This window comes from Pseudorasbora parva, chromosome 8, assembly GCF_024679245.1.
Source record: "Pseudorasbora parva isolate DD20220531a chromosome 8, ASM2467924v1, whole genome shotgun sequence".
Taxonomy (NCBI): domain Eukaryota; kingdom Metazoa; phylum Chordata; class Actinopteri; order Cypriniformes; family Gobionidae; genus Pseudorasbora; species Pseudorasbora parva.
The window spans coordinates 467088-494666 of record NC_090179.1 but is presented as its reverse complement, the minus strand read 5'-3'; the positions used below and the strand labels follow the sequence as shown (position 1 = coordinate 494666).

Below are 27579 nucleotides of genomic sequence, written 5' to 3'. Positions count from 1 at the left end.
CCTGCGCGCCAGCCGCCAAAATAAAACTCCAAATACAATAAAAGACCTTCAGCTCATATTGCAAAGACTGATCTATTTTATTAAATGCTCGAAAGATCAGTAACAACAGTTGTCATACATACATTAATAGAATACATTTTCATCTCAAGTTTAAATTAAAAAAAAAATAGATTTTTAGACATTTTACATTCACGAATGTGATATTTAGCTAACAGGAAAATAAGGTTCATAAAATAAATATTCAATTTCTGTTCATGTTCATGAAAACATTTTTTTTTCTTTCTTGATTTTTACATTTTTTATTCAACCTATTTTTCCTTAAGGGTCCCATTGAGATAAAAAAAAAAAAATCTCTTTTTTTCCCCAGTGGTGTGGCATGCCTGAAATTTTGTCCCAGTCTGGCCCTGATGTGAACCAAATTGGCAAATTATAATATCTGACACTTTCCAAAGAGGCGAGACGTGGGCTGGGCTGAGTTGGGCGGAGCTTAGGTGACATGATCATAGACCGTAGAAAAATATGGACGACTCGACATCATCCGTTTCCGCTTGCCATATTTGAAGCTTTCAGGCGGCCTGCACGGCGCGGACATCTTGGGACCGAGTCTGCGCAGTAGCGATTTTGGGACCAGAGTTACGCAGTAGAGCGCAGGAAGTAGAGCAGGAAGTACAGCTGCGATATCAAAAGCCCGCCCACACTCTCACAGATGCAGAACAATTAATTATGTTGGTGTGAAATAAACAGTTATGGAAATGTAGAAATTAAAGCTAAAGCACCAATCTGCTCCCAAAAATTCAGAAAAAGTCCGTTAGTGCCTCAGTGACAACTTCACTCAGAGAAGACGTCAGTCTCAGCTGTCAATCATGACGTCACACCCCCCGTTTTTATAGCATCAAATAACTAACTCAAACTAAACTTATTTTAAAACGAACACCTGAAATGAAATCATCGTGATGATAACTGCCTTCAGTGACATAAACTAACTTTGGGGGAAAAATATTTGAAGTGTAATTTTATTGTTTAGTTTGCCTCGCGTCCATTAGAAAACACAGAGGGGCGGCTATACTGGGACCGGCCACCGGGGGGCGATGGAGGCGCGAAAGCTTCAGTATCTGAGAGGGAGACTGCAGGCTTGGTCATGATAGGCTTGTTCAACTTCACCCAGCGATGCGCAGACCGATCGGCGGCCGACTTGAAGCACTGCATGCCGGTTAGAAATTTTGTCTGACTTGAGACAGCGCCGACAGCACGTGACTGACGTATGTCAACAAAGCACCGCAAGAGCGATTCGAGAGCAGCCGGCTGATGCAGCTGATCCACGATTGGCTCTGATGACGACACAGCTGATCCACGATTGGCTCTGATGACGACACAGCTGATCCACGATTGGCTCTGATGACGACACAGCTGATCCACGATTGGCTCTGATGACGACACAGCTGATCCACGATTGGCTCTGATGACGGCACAGATGATCCACGATTGGCTCTGATGACGGCACAGCCGATCCACGATTGGCTCTGATGACGACACAGCTGATCCACGATTGGCTCTGATGACGACACAGCTGATCCACGATTGGCTCTGATGACGACACAGCTGATCCACGATTGGCTCTGATGACGGCACAGCCGATCCACGATTGGCTCTGATGACGACACAGCCGATCCACGATTGGCTCTGATGACGACACAGCTGATCCACGATTGGCTCTGATGACGGCACAGCTGATCCACGATTGGCTCTGATGACGACACAGCCGATCCACGATTGGCTCTGATGACGACACAGCTGATCCACGATTGGCTCTGATGACGGCACAGCTGATCCACGATTGGCTCTGATGACGACACAGCTGATCCACGATTGGCTCTGATGACGGCACAGCTGATCCACGATTGGCTCTGATGACGGCACAGCTGATCCACGATTGGCTCTGATGACGACACAGCTGATCCACGATTTGCTCTGATGACGGCACAGCTGATCCACGATTGGCTCTGATGATGACACAGCTGATCCACGATTGGCTCTGATGACGACACAGCTGATCCACGATTGGCTCTGATGACGGCACAGCTGATCCACGATTGGCTCTGATGACGACACAGCTGATCCACGATTGGCTCTGATGGCGACACAGCTGATCCACGGTTGGCTCTGATGACGGCACAGCCGATCCACGATTGGCTCTGATGACGACACAGCTGATCCACGATTGGCTCTGATGACGACACAGCCGATCCACGATTGGCTCTGATGACGGCACAGCTGATCTACGATTGGCTCTGATGACGACACAGCCGATCCACGATTGGCTCTGATGACGACACAGCCGATCCACGATTGGCTCTGATGACGACACAGCCGATCCACGATTGGCTCTGATGACGACACAGCCGATCCACGATTGGCTCTGATGACGACACAGCTGATCCACGATTGGCTCTGATGACGGCACAGCTGATCCACGATTGGCTCTGATGACGACACAGCCGATCCACGATTGGCTCTGATGACGACACAGCTGATCCACGATTGGCTCTGATGACGGCACAGCTGATCCACGATTGGCTCTGATGACGACACAGCTGATCCACGATTGGCTCTGATGACGGCACAGCTGATCCACGATTGGCTCTGATGACGGCACAGCTGATCCACGATTGGCTCTGATGACGGCACAGCTGATCCACGATTGGCTCTGATGACGACACAGCTGATCCACGATTGGCTCTGATGACGACACAGCTGATCCACGATTGGCTCTGATGACGACACAGCTGATGATGACACAGCTGATCCACGATAGGCTCTGATGACGACACAGCCGATCCACGATTGGCTCTGATGATGACACAGCTGATCCACGATTGGCTCTGATGACGACACAGCCGATCCACGATTGGCTCTGATGATGACACAGCTGATCCACGATTGGCTCTGATGACGACACAGCTGATCCACGATTGGCTCTGATGACGACACAGCTGATCCACGATTGGCTCTGATGATGACACAGCTGATCCACGATTGGCTCTGATGACGGCACAGCTGATCCACGATTGGCTCTGATGACGACAGCTGATCCACGATTGGCTCTGATGACGACACAGCTGATCCACGATTGGCTCTGATGACGACACAGCTGATCCACGATTGGCTCTGATGATGACACAGCTGATCCACGATTGGCTCTGATGACGGCACAGCTGATCCACGATTGGCTCTGATGATGACACAGCCGATCCACGATTGGCTCTGATGACCACACAGCTGATCCACGATTGGCTCTGATGACGACACAGCTGATCCACGATTGGCTCTGATGACGACACAGCTGATCCACGATTGGCTCTGATGATGACACAGCTGATCCACGATTGGCTCTGATGATGACACAGCTGATCCACGATTGGCTCTGATGACGACACAGCCGATCCACGATTGGCTCTGATGACGACACAGCCGATCCACGATTGGCTCTGATGACGACACAGCTGATCCACGATTGGCTCTGATGACGACACAGCTGATCCACGATTGGCTCTGATGACGACACAGCTGATCCACGATTGGCTCTGATGATGACACAGCTGATCCACGATTGGCTCTGATGATGACACAGCTGATCCACGATTGGCTCTGATGACGACACAGCTGATCCACGATTGGCTCTGATGACGACACAGCTGATCCACGATTGGCTCTGATGATGACACAGCTGATCCACGATTGGCCGATTCACCACATGACAGTGATCATGTGTTTCGTGTTTATTCTAAAACCATATGTTACGCTAATGCTCACAAATCATTTATTTATAACAGTAAAACCTCTTTTCATGTAGTCGCGATGTTATATTGTCATGTTTATCAAACTAAACGTCCACGTCTCCATTTGCAGCTCCTCCCCGCCGGCACTCGGCTACTCTCGCCGATCACATCAGCCGCAGCCGATGTCCAACACACCTGATGACTAAAAGGGGCTTCACACTGCACGTCGGACCCGCTATATTCCCGGAGCATTGCCGGGTCGCCTTCTGTGTGAAAGCAACCACGTCCCGGAATTGATTACCGAATTGAACCCAGGTCGGGGACCTAGTAATATTGCGGGGTTCGATCCGGGACTAGCGCTGTGTGAACAAAAGCCGAAACTAATGCCGCAACGTGTACGTAGTTATCGTGCGACTCCTAGAGCTTGTTTTTTCAATAATACAACCCTGCAGTGCCAGAAGAGCTCGTCGGTGTTTTAAACGCAGAGAGTGTTCGTATACAAAAGAAACTAAAATTAAACAAGCAGAAATGAGCGCAAACTGGACACAAGTCGAGACCACGGAGCTCCTTAGTATCCGCGCTGAAGCTGAGATCGCTCGCCATTATACGTCACATCAGGATGTCACGTGTCAACTCGACCCGGGACCGTTATGGGTTGTGTGTGAAAGCGCACATATTACGGCATTTCGCTGGCAGTGTGAATGGACCAAATCTAGCGGCCCGGGAACAAATGCCGGGTCGCATTATCCGTGTATTTGCCGGAATTGCAGTGTGAAAGGGGCTTAACAGACACCAGACAAACGGCATTCCACCTGTCATTCAAAGTGGCCACGCCCTTAATTATGCAGAACTTTAAGGCTTTATATAATATAAACTAATGAGTTATACCCGTTCTTGACTCTTATCTGCGACTCTCTGCTGCCTGCCTTTTAGGGATGCAAAGTCTGATTCATTTCCGTGAACCGGGTTATTTTCAGACAGTTTGGCTCAATGAACCGGTTCAAACAGCCGATTCACAGGTGTTCAGTTTAGTTAGTAAGCCAACAGTTTTCGTTTCTTTGTATTTTTGGCGTACCTTTTTGAGTGACCGATGTCGTATTTGATTTAGCCTATTTTTCTCAGTGACGTTTGTACAGTATCATGATAAGAGAAAAACACCAAATTATTGTATAGCCAACATTTTATATTAGTTATACCAGTCACTGTCTTTCTTCAGGGGAAATTTAAATCTGCAAATGAGGTCAAAATTTTAGCGGGATCGGTCGGGTTGAGACGAAAATCATTCTATCATTCAGAGCGGGAGCTGGATGAACAAAACAGTCCCATGCAGACCTCTTCACTAAAGGGGTGGTAAAACACGATTTCACTTTTCTAAGTTTAGCTAGTGTGTAATGTATCTGTTTGAGCATAAACAACATCTGCAAAGTTACAACGCTCAAAGTTTAAAGCAAAGGGAGGTATTTGCTTTTAAAGAAACCAGTTTCTAAGGACTACAGCTAACGGCCGGTAGGAACTACAGACTTTTCCTCCAGGGTTGGTGACATCACTAACCCCAATATTTACATAAACCCCTCCTCCAAGAATATTAAATAAGGGGGGCGAGGCCATTTTTTATTGCTGTGTAATAGTAGGTTAAAGTGTTGCGTAATCCAGACGAAACGCTGTTATTTTCATCCGGATTGCAGGTCCACTTTGATCAGCCTTCCTAGGGACAGGTAGCCTAGAAATCTAGACGCACCCTAGCGGCAGCAAATCTAATCTGCCGTGAGTGTCGTCTAGCAACTCTCAATACACTTCTGAGCTGTAAACGCCAAACTCTGGTCTGACCAATCACATCGTGTATAAAGTCGGTAGGCGGGGCTTAACATAATGATGGCTGAGTTGCGTTTGCGTGCTTCTAGTAAACACAGAAACTGACGAACGTCGGCGGTCTTTCGAATCAGCTTTGACCGCGACTCTGGAAGACTTGGAGTTAAGCTTTTCTCTGAGAAAAGAACAAAGAACGGCACTGAAGTCATTCTTAAAAAGGGAAGATGTGTTCTGAGTTTAGCCGACAGGATACGGGGAATGTTTAATCTATCAACGAGCTCCATTTCACCTTCATTGCTCTGGTTGGTGTAGCGCTATCCTATCGCGTGCAGAGGGAGTTTGACAGACGGCTGTTTATCCGCCCCTCAGATTGAGCCGTCAATGGGGAGTTTCCAGACCAAACATCTGGATGTGGGTCTGTCTTGACAGGCTAAGGGACAGGGGAGATAGGGATCAATGTTTAATTCATTTTTAAATCTGTCCCTCATAATTATTACCCAAATCTTGCTCTCTGTGCTGCACATTTTACGGAGGAAAGCTTCCACAATCGTCACGAGTTCAATGCAGGATTCGCTCAACGGCTTGTCCTGAAAGATGGAGCAGTTCCAAGTTTAAAGGTGTCATGAACTGTTGTCTGAGGTCAACTAATGATGTTTGTGTGGTTTTTACATTCAAAAACATCATAACTGATAAGTAATAGGTTTTTTTCTACACTGGTTTTGAGGCTCTCTCCAAAACGCTAAGACTTGGAAGTAAACGCCCACGGCTAGGATTGGATAAGATTTGCATATTTAATGAGCTTAAGCTCCCCTGTCAGTTCAGTGAGAGGAGGGAATGAGGGAGAAGTTGCAACCGATTTGAGAAGTTGCGAATGATTTTCTTGATCATAAACGTCTTTATTAAACAAAGACAATGATTTATTTCTCATTTATGCCCTTCAGATGTCAACTCGAAAGCGAGAGAGAGAGAGAGAGAGAGAGAGAGAGAGAGAGAGAGAGAGAGAGAGAGAGAGAGAGAGAATAGCAGAACCAGAACAGAATATAATAAGATTCATCGGCCTGCCGGGCTTTGCGAGCGATGGCCCATACATGTCTGAGTCCAGCGTGCTAAAGGTATGTTCTGTTAGACACGTACACATAAGCAAAACAATCTATAACAATGCAATACTATCACATATCAAAACACGTTTTACTCACATAAGTGTGTTGCACCATTTCTATCGGATCCACATCCAGCATCGACCGGAGATTTGTTTACAGACGATCCCACAGTGAACTAAAGTGAACATGTCTTCCCCATGCGAGCTGGAACTTCATTAAAAATAAAAATAAACCACACATTCCTAATATAAGGATCGAAGGAAGCTTATGCAGCGACTGTGTTCTTCCACAACCAGGAATAGCCTAATATCTTGCATTGTTTATTTGTATTGTTAATTGTACATTGTAGCAAGGAAGTAAACAAATGACAACGCTGATTGGCTCTGCAAACCAGTTTGTTAAATGCTCATTCATATTTAAAGGGGCGGTGAAATGCTGTTTCATGCATACTGAGCTTTACACTGTTAAAGACTTGGATTCCCATCCTAAACATAGACAAAGTTTCAAAAACTAATGTTGGACGTTTGATGGAGTATTTCTGTGTCAAAAATACTCCTTCCGGTTTCTCACAAGTTTCGGAGAGTTTTTTTCGAGTATGGGTCGACTTGACGTCAATAGAGCGGAAGGTCCTTGTATGGGCTGTTCGGGCTCTTCTCCCGGTAGGGTGCGGGCGTGCGTGACTACAGCGAGAGAGGAAACGCACGCCCATAAACACTCACTCAGGTGCAGATCCAGTCGTCCGTAAACACTTATGTCACGGCGCGCTACCGCTCCACTTTATTCCTATGGGTGACGTCGAGCGACTTCAACGCTTCAGCACAGCATTCTGGGAAGGCAGCGCTGCATTTGAACCGATTTGAACGCAGAAATGACGGGAAGCTTCACAACATCGCTTCAGTTGCGTCTCAAAGTGGAGCCACTGCTGTCAGGACTTCACCAAATCATACCAAAGAAGTGTGTTTTTGACGGAGCGGTCCCAGCGATAAAGGTTCGGTCCTGCTTTGGAAGCAGCCGGTGAGTTAAACTGCTTCAAATGTCTGTGCTGTCGGCTATCGTCACGTGAGTAAACATCAGTAAACGACACGATCGCGTGCTTCGTCATTCAAATGCGCTAACGGACTCCATTGCTGTTCTCTGTATAACGTTACACTAGTCTGACGTGCAAAACCGTTTTGCTTGCTACTGCTAAGGTTTAGTCGCATACAATAGTCCATAAACCGAATCATGTCCTCATAAACTGCGAGTAAACACACACAAATGTTGACAGGCCACTAAATACAGTCCATACCATAGAGACGGACGTCCTGCTGTTGCTGCTTCTCCTGTTCAGTTTATTTCAGCCTCCGAATGATTCTGGATCATATATCTATTAGCTGAGATCGATAGCGATGGGTTTCTCCACGCTTGAGGACGTCACCGCTTTGCGCTCGTCATTCTTTAGCTCCGCCCACTCGATACGCCTCCAGCCGCTCGTTTTTTTCCGGAAAGACTCGGTACAACCTATATTTCTTTTATAAATATAATAAAACTAAAGACTTTTCAGAGATATGAAGGATGCAATACTACTCTATAGGTACTCAAGATTGACATGAGATTGACTGAAACTGAGTGTTTCAACCCCCCCCCCCCCCCCCCCCCCTTTAACATTATCAGACAAACACCTAACGCTACAAACTTTTAAATCTCAACAGCAAACTTGGAATTAATGTAAATTATTCTTTGATTAGAGCTTTTATGTATTGTTTCTCTACATGCTTGTTTATCTATAGGCAGTAGCGTACCGTGGGGCTTCAGTCAGGGCCTTCACTAACGATCAACACGCCCCACGCCATAACAACACACACACACACACACACACACACACACACACACGATCAACAATGCACTGTATGCAATACTACTACGAACTTTGCTTTTATAGTATTCATTGGGAAGGGGGCAAGCAAAAAGTACACATGAGACAAAAAGGCAATTTGACTATTTATTGATGATACTGCACTCACGCGTCACCGTTTAGGCAAATGGTGAAAAGAATCAAAATCAGCTGGCACAAATACTCTTAAACAAACAAAAATACGGACCAACAGAACATCCAAAGAAACAGAAAAAACATCGCTTGTTAGCTAACATTACCGGCTTGACATCAGGATCGATCATTTGCACGCAGCCCGTCATCCGCGGCGGCCATAGTTTATTTCACACAGAATTCTCACAACCCACGAAAAGTTCAGACGGCTGATGACATCAGCGGGGGGTAGCACACCGACACATCGCTGGGCCTCTGGGCCGGTCTATCACTACACATCAAAATTTGATTGGCTAATGACCCACGTCAGTCAAAGCTATGGTCCAATGGAAATATCAGCTTCAATGGAAGGCAAGCTATTCTACTAGTGCTGGTCCTCAGGGCTGTGATGCGTTTAGATGATGACATATGGAAAATACACCAAAAATAAATACATTCTTTCTGGAAATATAATCGTAACTATATATATATATGATTTTGACAGGGCCAGCAGAGAAGGCCCTGCTGGCCCTGACAGCCCACCACTGTCTATAGGCATGCTAAACATGGTTTTGTGTTTGATTTGGCTACTATAGTAAAGCCAATGTTTAGTGATGGTTTTGGGTAAATAGTTCTTGCGACAGATATTTGGCTATAATCCTTCTAAAAATACAAAAGGTGGCATTCAGTAGTGATCACTATAGATCTGCAGTCTTTACAGCCGGTAAAGGGGGGTGGGGGGTGTTCTGAAACACGTGCACTAGGCCGTTAGCCAATCAGAACACAGCTGGGCCAATCTAACCGATCTGCAGTCCATTGCGTATTTCTGAGGGACTGGCTTCATAGAACCCGGAAACCATTAGACCATTTTTACAAGGAGGGACGAAGCGGTGTAGAATAAAGGTAAAATATATGAAAAAAATAAAAATTAAATAAAAAAATTAAGCATGAACAAATAGTACAGTGCAGCCCACAAACACAATCAAGCCTTCGAAAGAATGTGTTTTACCACCCCTTTAAAATCAGGAATAAATGTGTAAAGGAAAAGAAGAAATAATTATAATCATTTGTGGTCCAGGAAGGGAAGGCATAAAAATAAAAGCAAACAGACTATTAGACAGAGTTAGCGACCCCTAAATCCCGTCCAATGGGATGCTCCGTTTCTGCGGTGCCTTTGGTCTCCAGAGCGACTCTCAGTTTCTGCCAGAAGACCCTGGTGTCCACTCCTGGTTTAGGCCAGCTGAGGAACGTCTTACTCTGGATTAGTCTCTTCATCCTGTAGTACGGAGACAGCTGATGGCTTGGGATATTCTCCAGGAATACCAGGATGAGGACGTCTTTTTTGTCATCAAAGAGACGGAAACTAGCAACTTGGATCTCTCTGGAACACCACTCACTTTGCAGGTAGTGTCGGCTAATCACGCAGATGGTTTTGCGACTACTATAAATGCCATCCACAATATTATCCATGATAGGTTTGCCTGGTTCAAAGTCCCTGTGATGCAGACACAACTTCAATCCCTGCTCACCTTCCAGCTGAGGTAACAGCTCTCTCATCACCCACAGCTCATCATGGACGTTATAGGAAATGAACGCATCATACTGCAAACCTTTGGGCTTTCTCTGCTGTCTGTTATCGTGGAGAAAGGCCAGGAAGAGGTAGTATGCATAAACAACCTGCCATCTGAGGAAGCGAAAGAGAAAAGAGCCGAGGAGGGTCGCTGAGATGAGTGTGGCTGTGGAGAGGAAACAGAAAAACCCAACGTCCACATTACACGAGTCCATGTCAAGATCCAGGAGCTTATGTCCTTTGAGTTTGTCAGGGTAATTGCAGATGAGTTCATACGCGCTCTCGACCTCGGTGTCGTTGCTACTCACGGTCCAGTTGATGAACCAGGCATTGGTGCAGTCGCACGAGAGATAGTTCCCTCGCAGGTCAATGTAAATCAGCGTTGGGAGAGACCGGATCAGAGTCTCATTGACGGCTGATAGTGCATTATTGCTCACGTGAAGCAGGTGAAGTTTACTGAGGTTTGCATTAATGAGAAAGTCCAAAGATTGCAAGCCAGCTTTGGAGAGGTGCAGTGTCTTGAGGACATGGAGCGGCAGAAATATGCTTGTCGTGAGCGAAATAAACTCATTTCTGCTGAGATCCAGCACCCACAGATAGGGAGTGTGTGTAAATGTGTCCGGATGTAGAGATGCTATATTGAGGTTCTCTGCTTGAAGGTCTTCCAAAGACCACAGTCCCTCGAAAAGGTTCGAGGGTAGATTGCGCATTCCTTTATGACCCTGGCTGAAAATGTTCAGAGTCTTGAGGTTTCTCAGATGTCGAAAGGGTGGTTGTTCAAGAGCCTCCTGACTGTCGTATGAGAGATAGTTATTGTTCAGCAGGAGGGTTTTTAGGTTTGGGAGTCCGGAGAACACAGAGTCTTTTATTGAGCCCCGAGAGAGCTTGTTCGATTGCAAATTCAGGAATATCAACTCTTTCAATCCGTCGAAGGATCCCACTTCAATAACCGATATTTGATTGTCCGGCAGCGACAAATTCCTCAGTGATTTTAAGCTCTCAAAATCTCCCCTACGCACAGAGTCCAGCTTGTTATTTGCAAGATCCAAACTCTCAAGTTTTTGGAGATTTTTTTTTAAATATCTGTTGAGAGAGAGTCTGTTAGATCCAATCATCAGAGTCGCCCAATTTTTCAGATCTCTGAAAGCAAAGTCCTCAAAAAAGGATACATCATTACTGTAAATTTGAAGGGTCCGTAATTGGGTTAAGTTGGCGAAATCAGCAGAGCTTATGTTCTTTATATTGTTGAAGGTGAGGTCCAAAAGATGAAGACGGGGTAGGCTGCTGATGACAGGCGGGACGCTGTGCAGTCTGTTGTTGGACAGATCAAGCTCGGTTAACTGTGTGCAAAACCGCATCTCGTCTTTGGATATGGATGTGATGTTGTTCGACTGCAAGCCTAGACATCTCAAAGAAGGAATCAGACATGCATTTTTAATCAGAGCTCTTGCTTTTACATCCCCCAGAGAGTAAAGCCTGAGACTGGCCAAAGAGGAGAAGGTTTGTAGGAGATCTGCAATCTTTTCCACGGGTAACTGGATCCCACTCAGATTTAGATGCTGCACATTTTGTAGATACCCTTTGTCCTGCACGTCCCATATCATGTTTTCAGGAGTAAAAGCCAAGACCAAACTATCAAGGCGAGGGAAAATATCAGCAGTGACGCTGAACACGTTCAAAGGATTCTGGAATAAATCCAGGACCCTCAGTCTCAGAGATGTATTGGACACTTCCGAGCTCTGAAACGAGGGGAAGCCATTACTCCCAATATGCACTTCCAGTAAGTGCAGAAGTGAAAAGAGCGGCTGAACTTTGCTTATTGTCTTCAGATGATTTCTGGACAGATTTACTTTTCTCAAACTGGTCAGAGGTGAAAATGCAGAGGAGCTGATATTAGCGATCAGGTTTTCATTCAGATGCAACACCGTGAGATTTCCCAGATTGAAAAACATTCCTCCTAGGATATCTGTCAGTCTGTTGTAGGCCAGATTTAACTCCTGCAAAGCCACCAAACCACCGAACGCTCCTTCCTCCACCTCCCGGATCTTGTTGTGTTGTGCAATAAAACTTTTAAGATTGGACAGCTGAGAGAAACACTTCTTTTTTATCTTCTGTATGACATTATAAGAAACATCCAAATATGTGGCTTTCTTCGGTATATTCCCTGGCACAGAATGCAGTGACCTCTTATTACAAAACACATTTATGTTTTCTGCATATTGCAAAGATCCTCTGACCGTACAGTTCTTGACTGAGTATCCATCCACGAGATTTATGAAAACGCAGCAGTAAAGCAGCCATGAAGTCAAACGACGGGGTTTAGTGAAGCTTGTCTTAGACATGTTGCAATCATCCAGTTGGGATTTTTGACTTTTCTTAGCTTCAGTTTTCCTAGGAAAGAGAACACCAGTGTAAGTGCATTGATAACAGTGTTGAGCAAAGGTCCCCTCATGAAAAAGAAGTGTGCTGTTGGTATACTTCTTTTAGGCCCTGTTTACACGATGGTAAAACGCAGATATTTCCCTTTGTTTTGGCGTGTCATTTACATGGAAACGCTGTTTTTTTCCCCAAGAAAACGATTATTTCTAAAAACTCCGGCCAAAGTGGAGAGTTCTGAAAATGGCAGGGGGGTTGGGGGGGGGGGGGGGGGGGGGTATTTGTGTCTCTATGTGTAAATGTGGCCTTAAACTAATAATAATGTAATTCTCAGAAATATACTTAAAATTGCACTAAAAGGGTTACTTAAGTGATTAGAGAGATTTATGCATTTTATTTCTGGAAAAATTCCTCTTTTTTGTTTTTCCGGAGTCTAAAGACCACAGCCAGCAGAGGGAGCTATTTCCACATGTTTTCAACACTCACATAGGGAATGGGGGATGGAGATCTCACTCACAGCACTCAACTCGGGCAACTGCAGGCATTCATGCAAACGGAGTGGTGCTGAGAGGAGTGAGTTTTTCAACTTCTCAAATTAACTCCTATGAAAGTTAAGCTTCCAAAGGCATGAACTGAAAATGCTCCAGACTGAACACGCGTTGTTAGGAGTGCCACTGTAGCGACTCAGGCGAATCAAACACACAATCGCCAGTTACATTTAACAAATATGTTTTGAAGGCTTTGTACTTAGTAACAGACCTTCCCCCAACACAACAGAGAAAGATTCTCCGTTACCCTAGAAACCATCTGATAAGACGTTTTACGGCCCAAAAGAATTTGGCCACATGAAAAGTCCAGAGTTAAAGACACAAAGCTTGTATAACATACGCTTTTGCCTTAAATTATAGACAAACCATCTATAAATGAACATGCACCCCAAGACATTGTATGTAAACACATAACTGTCTTGTAAAATGTTTCTTCTGTATGGTATTTTGAATCTTTTTGTCTTTGTCTTAACAACTTACTAGTTCAGGTAACCTCATATATGTCATGTCTCCTATCAAATGAATGCTCACCTCACGACTTACACTTCCATGTATGTCACTTATTCAGAGAATGCAGTGTGTGTTTGTTGCATTAATTAGAGTATGAATGGGCAGAGACCCATTGATTCAAGCTTGAAACAAAGAGCCATAAAATCCCGCTTGGTAATCCCAACAATCTCATTGGTCAAGTCTACCCCAGGAGGGCGTGACTACTCCCAGACCTTAAAAGGAGAGGTGCCCAGATGCCCTCCTCTCTCTTCTCTCTCTGGCTGAACCGGCACGTCATCGTGACTGGCCCTTGAGCCAGGCCACCAATGCAGGCCCTCCAAGCAGAGAGGGCCTCCATACACAGAGCCATGTGCTGTGCGGGACCAGAAACCCGAGGCCCACACACGGCCATTGTGCCAGCAGGCCCCAACACTTCATGTGGACCTTCTTCGACCATCAGAGACTCTGCAAGTTCACCATCGTTCCTTCACTCACCACGGAAGGAATCATGCGTGGTAAAACCCATCAGACCAAACCATCAAACTTTCTCCTGCGATTTCCACCTGGACGGTCTTCTACGGCTCAAGCCATATGCAAGTATCGTACGCAAAACAAATTGCTGTGTAGTGAGTAAAGCTGTAAACCCCTTTGTTCAGACAAAGGGGCTTGTAGTCACCGATGGTTTCCCTCAAGGTTTCAGACTCTTCAGACTTCATCCATCTGTACTGACCCGGTTCTTCTAACCACTTTCACTTCAACTCTTGCTATGTATGTTTTGTGTATGTATGTGTTTCATGTCTCGTTCGTGATTTATAGATATTAAATTTTGTGCACAATATATGTTTGGTTCTGACTCCCTGCCTGCAAACAAATTGTCCCTTAAATGATTGATTTGGTTATGCGCTCTAAGCACTTATGTAAATACAAAGGAAGAATATTTTTTCTGTAGCCATGAAAAAATATCCTTTTCTTACAATTAAGTAATAATCAATACTAAATGTTCACAAACGGACTGATTGATTGATTGCAATATTAATGTAGCTACTTAATCTATTTAAATGATTCAAATATTCATAATTAATCATAATGAGTTATGAATAATTATTAATATTTCCCTTAAGAGCTAATTCGCTACACCACCTTCAATACAGAAACATAAGGGACGCCTGCCGCAGCGGTGGCCACACCCCTCGGGGCCACGATGACGTCACGAGAGCTCATTCAGCTCATTGTGGTATGTATCATGGTGAATGTAATCTGACTCCTGCAGCGTTTGTGCTGTGACACTCCCTCAGCGGCTCAATCACATTATATTGAACAGACACATTCTGTTTTTAATAGTAGTGTCTGTTCTCTAACTGAACTGATTTTATGAAGATGATCGGAATGGGAAAGTGATCCAGTAATTCAGTAGCTGTGGCTTTGGGCATGGCCTTGTAGGGCAGCAAAGCATTCTGGGAATTGTTGTCTTTCATCCCCATGAGACAAAAATACAGTCTATGTCTTTCTCAGTCTAGAATGCACCAAATTCAAAAATAATTTCACATTTCTACTACATTAATGTCCCAGTTTAAATACAGATTCATCTTCCCAGCACTGAAGTACCCCTTGACATAAGCTGACACAAAACTCTAAGTATATTTGGACTATACTCAATCTTTTGATCAAGATATACTTAAAATTGCACTTAAGTATACTTGACTTATAATGACAGAAAAGTCTAAGTATATTTGGCCTATACCCAATCATGTTGCCAATCATTAAGCTAATAGAGCCCTGTTTCCACTGAAATTACCCGTAATAATTTGTAATCTGTTTCCACTGCGGTCTAAAGCACCGTGAAGATTAGGCAGATTACTGCAGTGATGTAGGACTGCGCACGACTGCTCCTCCCAGTCAGCGACGGACAGTTACGTTTTTTCAAGATTCAAGCTGTGCTGCATTTGCTGGTTATGTATTGGTTTACTAAAGAGGTAATTAAAACGGCGGAAAAGAGCACTGATACTAAAGTGTATTCTGAAAGATAGATTTATGTTATTATCAGTTATTACGGACATTAACCGTGAGATGGACCCTGAGACGCATGCGCGCCATCAGACAGAGAGCAAGACTGATATTTACTGAACGCACACCAAACCTCGCAAAACACTTTTAAAAATGCCGGTTTAAATAAAATGCTGCGTGAGCTCAACCAATCAACATGTTCAGCGCCCAAGTCCCACCCTCGAAAGTTCCTGAACTTTGAAAAAGTACTACCTCGCGAGCAGGGCCGTTTGGAGGAGGAAATATTTACCCAGAAATGAATTTAGACCCGGCGGTCGAAACACACCGAGTATCACCCAAGTTCCTAGTTCCTGGGGAAAGTTCCAGGTGGAAACACAAGTTGCGAATTGCTCCTCCAGCTGTTCCTTATGTGTACATTTAACTTTCCCGGCCTCTTATTGACACCTGTCCCAACGTTTTTGGAATGTGTAGCTCTCATGAAATCCAAAATGAGCCAACATTTGGCATGACATTTCAAAACGTCTCACTTTCAACATTTGATGTTATCTATCTGTTGTGCATAAAATTTAAGGTTATGAAATGAGTAAATTATTGCATTCTTTTTTATTAACAATTTGTACAGGGTCCCAACTTTTTTGGAATCGGGTTTGTAGTTTTGCATGGTGTCTTATAAACTTACATCTTTGAAAATATTAATGTATAAATAAAACAGATACGTTCCTAATTCTGTGTATCTGAATTTTAGTGAAGGCTACTAGTAGTGTACATATGAACATACTTAAAATCTACTTTACTCATTCCCACTTCTCCCATTGACTGAATCATCCAGCTATCCATGTTTTCCCTGTATGGTAGGGGTCACTGCTACACATCTTCTACTACAAAATTGACGGAAAAAAACAAAGGAGACCCATTTTATGAAGTATACTTAAGTAATTTTCAAGTATATTTTTAAGTATAATTTATGTAGTAAGTATATTGATATCAGTGTGTACGAGTAGTAAACGTGTGAGTGTATTATTTCAGACTGCTTGGGACTAAATTGGCCCACTTTTAGTAAAGAAAGGAGAAAAGTAAACGTATAAGTGTAACAGTAGTAAACTTTAAGTGCACAACTATGTTTCTCATTTGTACTACAAGTGAATTTATAAGTATACTAGTATTTTACTATTTTAATACAAGTAGTATATTTCTTAGTTTATTAAAGCACACTTTTACCCCTTTTCAGTGGGCAGTGCTGATGCTGGTTTGGAGCCAGAGCCGAGTTTCAAATCAGTTCATCTTTCCACAGCAAAAGCTCCAGCTCCGAACCAGGGAAAGTGGTTCTTAAGTAACACCAAAACATTGCTAGAAGTAAGAACCGCTTGCGTCAGGGGCTAAGGGCCGGGTTACCGTGACCAACAAGATGAACACAAGCTTGAGATCAATTTAGGTATTCATTTTATACTAGAATTATACCTTTAACTGTACTTTAACACATTTTTAAAACATTTTATTATAGCTTCATGCATCCCTTTTAATCAACACTTGAATGTTGTGGAAGTTTCCAGTTCCTGTGCTTTGATCAGGAGATTCTGTAGTAGAAGATACAGATCCTTCTCAAAAAATTACTATATTGTGATAAAGTTCATTATTTTCCATAATGTAATGATAAAAATTAAACTTGCATATATTTTAGATTCATTGCACATCAACTGAAATATTTCAGGTATTTTATTGTTTTAATACTGATGATTTTGGCATACAGCTCATGAAAACCCAAAATGCCTATCTAAAAAAATTAGCATATAGTTTCAGGTCAGGAGAGTTGGCAGGCCAGTTGAGCACAGTAATACCATGGTCAGTAAACCATTTACCAGTGGTTTTGGCACTGTGAGCAGGTGCCAGGTCGTGCTGAAAAACCAAATCTTCATCTCCATAAAGCTTTTCAGCAGATGGACGCATGAAGTGCTCCAAAATCTCTTGATAGCGAGCTGCATTGACCCTGCCCTTGATAAAACACAGTGGACCAACAGCAGCAGCTGCCATGGCACCCCAGACCATCACTGACTGTGGGGACTTGACACTGGACTTCAGGCATTTGGGCATTTCCTTCTCCCCAGTCTTCCTCCAGACTCTGGCACCTTGATTTCCGAATGACATGCAAAATTTGCTTTCATCCGAAAAAAGTACTTTAGACCCCTGAGCAACAGTCCAGTGCTGCTTCTCTGTAGCCCAAAAGTGTCTTGACCTGGGGAATGCGGCACCTGTAGCCCATTTCCTGCAGACGGCTGTGCACGGCGGCTCTGGATGTTTCTCCTCCAGACTCAGTCCACTGCTTCCGCAGGTCCCCCAAGGTCTGGAATCGGTCCTTCTCCACAATCTTCCTCAGGGTCCGCTCACCTCTTCTCGTTGTGCAGCGTTTTTTGCCACACTTTTTCCTTCCCACAGACTTCCCACTGAGGTGCCTTGATACAGCACTCTGGGAACAGCCTATTCGTTCAGAAATGTCTTTCTGTGTCTTACCCTCTCGCTTGAGGGTGTCAATGATGGCCTTCTGGACAGCAGTCCGGTCGGCAGTCTTACCCATGATTGCGGTTTTGAGTAATGAACCAGGCTGGGAGTTTTTAAAAGCCTCAGGAATCTTTTGCAGGTGTTTAGAGTTCATTAGTTGATTCAGATGATTAGGTTAATAGCTCGTTTAGAAAACCGCTTCATGAGATGCTCATTATTTGAGACAGTAATTTTGGGTTTTCATGAGCTGTATGCCAAAATCATCAGTATTAAAACAATAAAAGACCTGAAATATTTCACTTGGTGTATAATGAATCTAAAATATATGAAAGTTTAATTTTTATCATTACATTATGGAAAATAATGAACTTTATCACAATATGCTGATTTTTTTAGAAGGATCTGTATGTAACAGCGCTCCCTACAACACAGATAGCTGATAATTCAGTCAATGGTGGGAATGAGTAAAGTAGATTTTAAGTATGTTCTTATGTACACTACCAATGAACTAGCCTACACTAAAATTCAGATACGCAGAATTAGGAGCATATCTGTTTTATATCAATATTCTAATCAATATTTTCAAACATTGTAAGTTTAATAAGACTTTGAGTAAAACTATTTTAAAAAAATATAGGCTACTCGATCAAAAGATTAACACAATTACAAGTTAAGTATACCTTGAATAATTATATTTATCTATGATATATATATATATATATATATATATATATATATATATATATATATATATATATATATATATATATATATATATATATATATATATATATATATCAAAAAGATTGAGTATAGGCCAAATATACTTAGACTTTTCAGTCAGTATAAGTCAAGTATACTTAAGTGCAATTTTAAGTATATTTCTGAGAAGTATATAAAAAGTAGACCGAAAGTATAAGGCTTTAAAGAAGTATACTAACAGCACACTTGAATTAACTTCTTTTCGTATGGGGAAGAAGAAGCAGAAACATCAACAGAGTCCATCAACACCTCAAAGCTTCAGTCGTTTCCACTTCATGGGTTCAACATTTCACTCAGGAACATTGGCCAGTTTTCATTTACATGCTCTTTAATGTTTGATGATAACACTGATCAAGGAGAAGTCTTTGATAAAAATGCAATTTTGTTAAAAATGTGTTTTTTTTATTTTAACATTAAACTTGCCCATTCAAGTCTTGATTAAAAAAAAAGGATGCATGAAGCTACAATTTAATGTTTTTAAGATTTAAAGGCATACTTAAAGTATACTTAAAGTGCAAACATAATATATACACCATAAACTATAAGTATGATGTTATGTTCACTTGAAGAAAATGTATAAGTATACTTCCTGCATAAACTAGTAGTCTGAATCAGTATTGAAATAGTACACTCACAAGTTTACTACTAGTACATAGATATTAGTATACTTACTACATAAATTATACTTAAACATACACTTGAATATTACTTAAGTATACTTAATAAAATGAGCTTGAGGTATACTTATTTTTTTGAAAGAGAAATACTGACGCATCGGTTAATAAACCATTGAGTTATAACACAGAATCAAAGGCAGCTAACATCCCTTTGGATCTACTGTATGCACATTGCACAGAAACATCCTTTAAAAGTGGAACTGTGTCTCTATACTTATGAAAAGTGAGGAAATCTGTTGAAAATAAAGTAATCACTGTTCACTCCAAATTAGAAGTAAATCATTGGGGATATATGAAATATCTATAACTTTGAATACAAGTTGAGTTAAAAAGAGAAAGCATGAAGGCTATATCACTTATGTTTAGGTTTTAACTAGTAAAGATTACTTAGATTTTCCAGTGGCAATTGCTTTAGTAAATGAATACATACTTAAACTAAAGCCTTTTTTCTCCAGAAAGACCCCTCTTGATTGAAAACGCTTTTTATTTTCAGAGAAGCTCAAAACACCAAATTTAGAAGAGGTATTTGAAATGTGTAAAGGAGCCGTTGTACAAAGAGAACTGACCTCAGTCGAAACGGGTAGTCAACAGAGCAGGACGAATCGAGGCGGATGAGTGTTTGTCTTTGATTGATTGAACGCTTACCTTTGCAATTGCAGACCAAATAATCCTGAAGCAGGTCACCTCGATTGGCCTTAACGACACTGTTTGCTTTACTTATAAAGTTCTGACATTTTAAAGAACTAAAACTCTTTCACTTCTATCGCTTCACTTCTTATTCCCATAAATTATACTGGGAGGTGCAGAAGAACGAAGGATGTGAAAGGAAGCTGAATGTTGCAATAAGGCTCAACAGAAGTGTTCTTAAAAAGTCTTTATGCTGCAATAGATATTTTTTTGTGTGTGTGTACCTTGGATTTTGAAGCCAAAAATTCAGCCTATCCTGTTCAGTTAATAACTGATAACTAATAACTATGCATTACCTATAAGAGTTAGCGCCGTTGTGGCAGAACGGAAAAGTCTGGATGCCAATTGTTTACCTTCACTTTCATTGCATGAAAGGTCATCAATTAATGAGGGAAGTGAGTATAAGGGTGAAGCACACACACACCGGAAGGGGGGACGAGACGTCACAAGTGAACACAGTTGAGTTGAGAGTGGTGGGAGAGAAGTCGAGTCCGTTACCTCAGGGAGTGTGGCTCGTGTTCCTGTCGGCCTAACGTTTCCAGAGCTGCTCCACCGAGCTTGTGAACTGGCACAAAGTTACCTTCACGTATACACACACACGATCCCAAACATTAACAGACTGAGTTTTTTCTATGTATTTATTTTGTTTTGTTGATTTTATATCCCTTCTACAACCTACTTCTTCGTCATATATCCTGCATGTTAAGTTCCTCCACAGGTTCTCCTCAAGGGTGCGTACTTTCGCCTCTGCTTTTTATTTTATATACCAATGATTGTAGTACTACATTAGATAAGAGATATATACTGAAGTTTGCGGATGATACTGTCATTGTGAGCCTTTTAGCAAATGAGGAGACATCGCATGGTTCTGTGGTGGAGGACTTCGTTTCTTGGTGTACAAACTGTGGCCTAAACTTAAACATAGCTAAGACCAAGGATATGATTATAGACTTTGGAAAGTCTGTTATTCCTGTCTCTCCTACTGTAATTAATGGTAGAGCTCTTGAACTGGTGGAGGAGTATAGATACTTGGGTACAGGGATTGATAATAAATTAAACTATAACGCTAACACTGATGCCATTTGTAAAAAGGTCAACGCTTGTTTTTCCTAAGAAAAATGAATTCTTTTAAGGTATGTAAAGTGTTAATGACACGGTTTTATCAGAGTTTTATTGAATCTGTTATTTCTTATTGTGTCATTGTATAGTTTGACTGTATTACTTTGTCTAGTAGTAATAGATTGATGAGGTTAATCAAGACTGCATCTCGGATTATTGGAGTTACACAGATATCAGTGCAAGACATTTTTAAAGAGCGCATTGTTAAAAAAGCCAATGTGATAATTAATTCCTCTTCCCATCCATTACACAGAGAGTTTGTGGCACTTCCATCAGGTCGTAGATACAGAGCAGTAGGAGGGAGAACAAAGAGATTTAAACACTCATTCATACCGACTGCCGTTTCTATGTTAAATCAATTGTAATTGTAATGATGTGTGTGATTGTATAAATTATGTGTTTGGACACTTGTGCAAATTAAATTTCCTGAATGGATGAATAAAAACTGAACTGAACTGTTAGTGTTTTTTACAAGGACAAATTTGGGTTTAAAACGGACATGGGAATCTACCATTGCATATAAATGAACTGTGACGTATCTGCACCGATCTAAATACAAACCACGAGAATAAGTAGCGAGGTCTGAAATTGTTCATCTGGTCTTTGTTTTTGTATTGCTCATATTTATCAAACTAAGTTTGATGTTTTTTTTGCTGGGTGTTTGGTGTAAACTTAAAAAAATCTTGAAAAAACAAAAGACTAAATATTTTGAGTTTATTGAATGTAACGAGTGGTTATTTAAAACTATCCTGTGTTTTTTTTGTTGGCAGGCCTATACCTGTCAGGCTCCTGAACAAGTTTGATTAAAAACAAAACTATTTATTGAACACTGAATTGTGAATTGTTGTTTTGGGGGTCACAACCGTCTGTCTGCTTTATACAACGGCCTTCAGTCGGGGTTGGTCACAGCAATAACGCAGAGGTGGTTGACCAATGGCAGAGCATCAGGTATGATTTCAGCTGATCAGTCACACACCTTTATAACAGTCATATACACATTCACTGTAGACTCAATGTTGATTAGTTCCACTATTGGAGTATTTTTCAGCTCTTACCTGTAGATTTTACTGGCCCCTCCAAAATAATGATAAAAATGCAATCTTAAGTTATAATGTTGTAATTTTGTGAATGCTTTATTTGTGGAAAAAAATCCCAGTATTATTTTATTAATAAAGCATTGCATATTATTTTATACACAGTTCCAAAAGTAATAAAATAAGTATAATAATAGTTGTTTCTCAGTCATTAATGGTATCTAAACACACTTACTAAAACATTATACATTTCATTAAATGCACACACGAGTATTCTTGGAAACACAATTTAACTAAATTTGACCTAACTGAAGAAAGAAGAAAATAAAAGGAAAACTAGTGTAGCTTCTGTTTCCTGTTTAATAGATCATTTCACTATATGACGAAGATTGAATCCCCTTTGAGACGCTACACCACATCCCTTCTGCAATCAGCATGCTTTCTGAAACCTATAGTAAGTGAAGACAGATGTTATCGGTATTGTGCTAAGAATAATAATGCGTGTAAAGAAGACTATGATGTACACAGATGAGTAGAGGAGTACGTGGCCAGCTTCAGCTGCCATCCGTAATCTTCATCCCCTTCGGTTCCCTTTATCGAGGGAACTCAACACTGTGTCGTCGAGTGACGACACTCTGGGAACGCCCCCAGCATGAGCTGGGGCTCTGAAGTATGAATAAAATCAGCCACCAATCCGATTGGTGCAACGTCATGACGTAGTAGGCGACGGCGTACGCGGAAGCTATAAGAAGGCGCCGCCCCAAACAATAGACACAGTGGCGCCTCCAGAAATGTTTCATAGGGGTGGCCAGATGGGGCCACTTAAAATCTTGGGGTGGCACACCAAAACTAGAAACCATAATTTCAGAATTGTATTCTACTGGTGTAGTAAACCGGCCTGTAGCACGTCACGACACATAATTCCCCGTCGCCTTTTACTAAAAAATATTGTTTGACTTATTTACTTAACAGTAGTCTTCGTCTTCTAACGTTAACTTCTTTTGAAATTGTTGACTGACGGGCATGAGCTGACCTGTTACTGTCTGAGTGCACAAATTTATTAATAAGTCTATTAATTTATGAGGCTCTTCAGTTCAAATTATCCAGTACCAAAATAATAATACTCTTTATTTTCCAAGTTCATAAATGATTTTCAAAACGGATATGGAAAAAAAAAACATACACACAAAATGAAAAAAAATATACAAATATATATAAAAAAATATATATAAAAGTCTTGGGCATGTCAAAGATTAGTAACAACTTTAGCTTTGATGCATTGTTAGTTTTTGTGCAGCATCAGATTTTTCTTCCCTCATTTACTGTTCGTGGCTGTTTTTGCCCCATCGACTTCCATTATAGCCTCATTTTTTGATTGGAAAGCCATGACACCATATACTCATGCATTCCTGATTGTTGGTGGTTTTCCCTGTTGGGAAGAGGTAAAATGTGTAATTTTTACAGTTGATAACCAGGTGGCACCATTAACCCTTTAGATAGGCCTGTGCTGAAGAAAAAAAGAAGAAGCTTAGTTTCTGGCATTTGTATAGAATAACTGCATATAAATGAGGGATTAAAAAAATGTAAATCTGACGCTGCACACAAACTAACAATGCATCAGAGCCAGTGTTGTTACTAATCTTTGACATGCCCAAGACTGTGATAAAAGGTCAAAAAATATCCAGTCCACAATCACTTTTTATATTGAAAATAAGTTATTTTGTGTGTATGTTTTTTTTTCCAAATCAGTTCTGAAAATAATTGATGAACTTGGCAGTTAAAGAGTGATAAGAGTGACAATGAAACAATGACAGAAGCTCAACAATAAACATGGAATCATGTATGTAAACTTGCAACAGAACACATTTTAAATTATTTTACTTTTGATTATTTTATTTATTTCTGAAGAACTCTTTAGAAGCCTGTATTGGTGTACTTTAACCCATTTACTCCTAAAACGCCTGCTAAAAACGCCTATAAAAGCTATTCTAGGATAAATATCTTATCTCCTGAGGGTTTTCTGAAAAAATACTAAGAATTGTCAAAGTCTACCAAAACCTTAATATCTCAGCCTCTGTAGCACTTAGAAACATGAAATAAAATACATTTTAAAGGTAAGAATCACAGGTTTTATTAAAACATGCTCCCTTAGCACTAACATAACAACACATTTTTTCTTAAAATTCCCAAAATCATATGGGGAAGAAAAAATATATAATTCTATATATAAAAAAAATATAATTATATAAAAATATATAAATATATAAAATATAATACATAAAATGTTAAACATGCCAACACACTGAATAAGGCATCTTTTTATGAGAGAGAGGTGGGGAAAGTCCTGAGGTGGAACTGGGAACAGTCTCAGTCTCTGAGCTCCATGGCTCTTTGACTTTTGAACAGCATTATCCTCTCTCTCACACACACGCACGCACGCACACTCACTCACACATCAAATCATTTGTGGCGAACAACGTGGTACATGAAGCACTAGCGGTGCAAAGGAAGGTTACACTGCCTGCACCCCATCAGAGTTGACCCAGGACGCACGTCGGTGCCGCAGTGCTTCAGAGAACACTCCCTGCAACATTTCCTCCTTCTCAAACTCCTCACTATCTTCCAACTCCCTTCGCTGTCAAAATCCTCCTCTGTCGTTGCCATTTTCAAGCTCGCGTCTCCGAAAAACCCAAACAAATTGCACGCGTATGTTTGATTGATTGACATGATTTTCAGCGAACCACGGTACATTTGGGTGGTCACGTGGTCTTTAGAAAATCAACAAGACCCACCTCATGTGTATTTGAACCAATGATAGTGCGTTCTATGCTGCACGCGCCATGAAATTAATGACGAATTCAAAATGCTGCGCCACGCAGCAGCCGGCAGGAGGTTCAGAGTTGCGCAACGCAGTAACCGTCGGTAGATGTAAGGTGTGTTCGACATCGCCTGCGGCTGGATGCATGCGATCGGCGAGAGTAGCCGAGTGCAGGCGGGGAGGAGCTGCAGACGGAGACGTGAAGTGGGACACTTTCTGCTTCTCGTGGTGACGCTTGCACTGCGTTTGCAAACTTTATCACAGCTGAAGTTAAATAAATGCAGTATTTCTCAAATACACAGATGTTTCAAATGATATTTTCATTCAATACTTTATGTACTGTTTAATAAAGCGTCTATTTGGACAAGATTAATGTTCAACATATAAACATACACTATCAATGAAGTGTTGTCAACGGTTTTTATCAGTTTTAGTTTGATAAACATGATGGTATAACATCACAGCTACATGAAAAGAGGTTTTACTGTTATAAATAAATGATTTGTGAGCATTAGCATAACGTAAGGTTTTAGAATAAACACGAAACGCACGTGTTCGCTGTCATTCGGTGAATCGGCCAATCATGGATCAGCTGTGTCGTCATCAGAGCTCGTGCATCCACCTGCAGTCCCCCTTGAGAATCTGCAGCGGCTGCATCAGCCGGCTGCTCTCGAATCGCTCTCGCGGTACTTTGATGACAGACGTCACAGTCACGTGCTGTCGGCGCTGTCTTAAGTCGGACAACATTTCTAACCGGCATGCACTGCTTCAAGTCAGCTGCCGATCTGTCTGCGCATCGCTAGGTGAAGTCGAACAAGCCTGTAATGTTTTGGCGCGCAGCATCCGACGCAAATGGGTTAAAGGGAATATTTCACCCAAAAATGAAATTTCTGTCATCATTTACTCTCCCTCATGATGTTCCAAACCTGTATGAGTTTCTTCGTTCTGTTGAACATAAAACAATATATTTTGAAGAATGTTTGTAACCAAATGTTATGAATGTGTCTTCCTATGTATTCTACATAAAGAAATGCATACAGGTTTGGAACAACTTGAGGGTGAGGAAATTATGACAGATTTTTCATTTTTGGGTGCACTGTCTCTTTAAGCAGTCATTCTGAACCAATAACCACTTTACTGACAATTCTGAAATTCAAAAATGTTTAATCCTCTTTATTAATTTACTATTATGACTATATTATTATGTAATTATTTGTCCCATTTTAATCTAAATATTTTTTAAATATCAAACTGCTAAATGATAAATTGATAACATTAATAGGCTATAATCTATTAATTAACCGTTCTAATGTCTAGAAAAGTAAGTCTGCCAAGCTCTGATAATGTATGCAATATTATATTATATTATCCATTAAAAAAACAATAGGCCTAACTTTACCTTTAGTTCACGGATGTGTCTGTCATCGCATGCTTTAAGTCAGACAGTCTGAGACACTGAAATGCTTCTCTGCAAAGGCTGCAGTTTGTCTTGGGTTCATCTTAAGTTACTGGACAGACCCACTCATACCTTTTTTTTCTATTCAGCCCTATATCTGGAAATCCTCTTGCGTTCAAACTGTGGACGCGAGCTCGACATGTTTTTAAAAAAACGCGCAAATTTCCAGCGCATGTTCTCGAGACTCCGTCGCTATGGCAGCAAAGCCCCGCTAAAACGCAATCTTGTGCATCGCGTCCCGTCATTTAGCTTATTCTAAATATTGATTGGGACTAGTACCTAGCGTCCCCCCCAAAACTTACGCCATGGCCAGTGGGGTGGCCAGTGGCGCCACCAGGCCCTGGGCGCCACTGAATAGACAGTCTTTGCTCTTCAGCGAGGCGCTCTGTGTGAATATTGTTTGTCTATTTGCTGTTGTCTGTCACCTATCAGTTAAGCATGGCAAGCGAGCAGTTCAGAAGGTGTGTTCATCCGTGCCCGCGTTACATTACGGGTTCGGACACACACCAGCTGTGTGTGCAGTGTCTCGGGGCGCAGCACGCTCAGGCGGCGCTTAAGGGTGCCGCCTGCAGCGAGTGCGAGAAGCTGCCGCTCTGGGTGCTGCGCTCACGGCTGGCCGTGTTCACTGAGAGCGACCAGGCTCGCGAGTTTTGTGGATCCGGTCCCGCGTCTGTCGAGGCAGTGCGGCGGCGTAGATCTTGGGGCTCACAACTGGATCTCGCGACGGGAGGCGGGCATACTGAGGCATCTTCCCAATCCTCGTCCGATGATTCAGACGCTCTTCCGCCTCGTGAGGAAGCCTGCGCCGTGGCATCTTCCCACGAGGGCGATAACCCAGTGCTGATGCTGTCTGATT

The 27579-nt window shown here is 41.9% G+C and overlaps 1 protein-coding gene across 1 annotated transcript; it reads right to left on the bottom strand.

Moving 5' to 3' along the window:
• Positions 1-9777: 9777 nt before the first annotated feature.
• On the bottom strand, positions 9778-20238 carry LOC137084015 (toll-like receptor 13). Its single transcript, XM_067449908.1, has 2 exons — positions 20176-20238; positions 9778-12651 (listed from the first exon to the last, which is right to left on the bottom strand). The coding sequence occupies exon 2, from the start codon at positions 12600-12602 to the stop codon at positions 9804-9806; it is 2799 nt and encodes a 932-aa protein (XP_067306009.1). The 5' UTR covers positions 12603-12651; positions 20176-20238; the 3' UTR covers positions 9778-9803.
• Positions 20239-27579: the final 7341 nt, after the last annotated feature.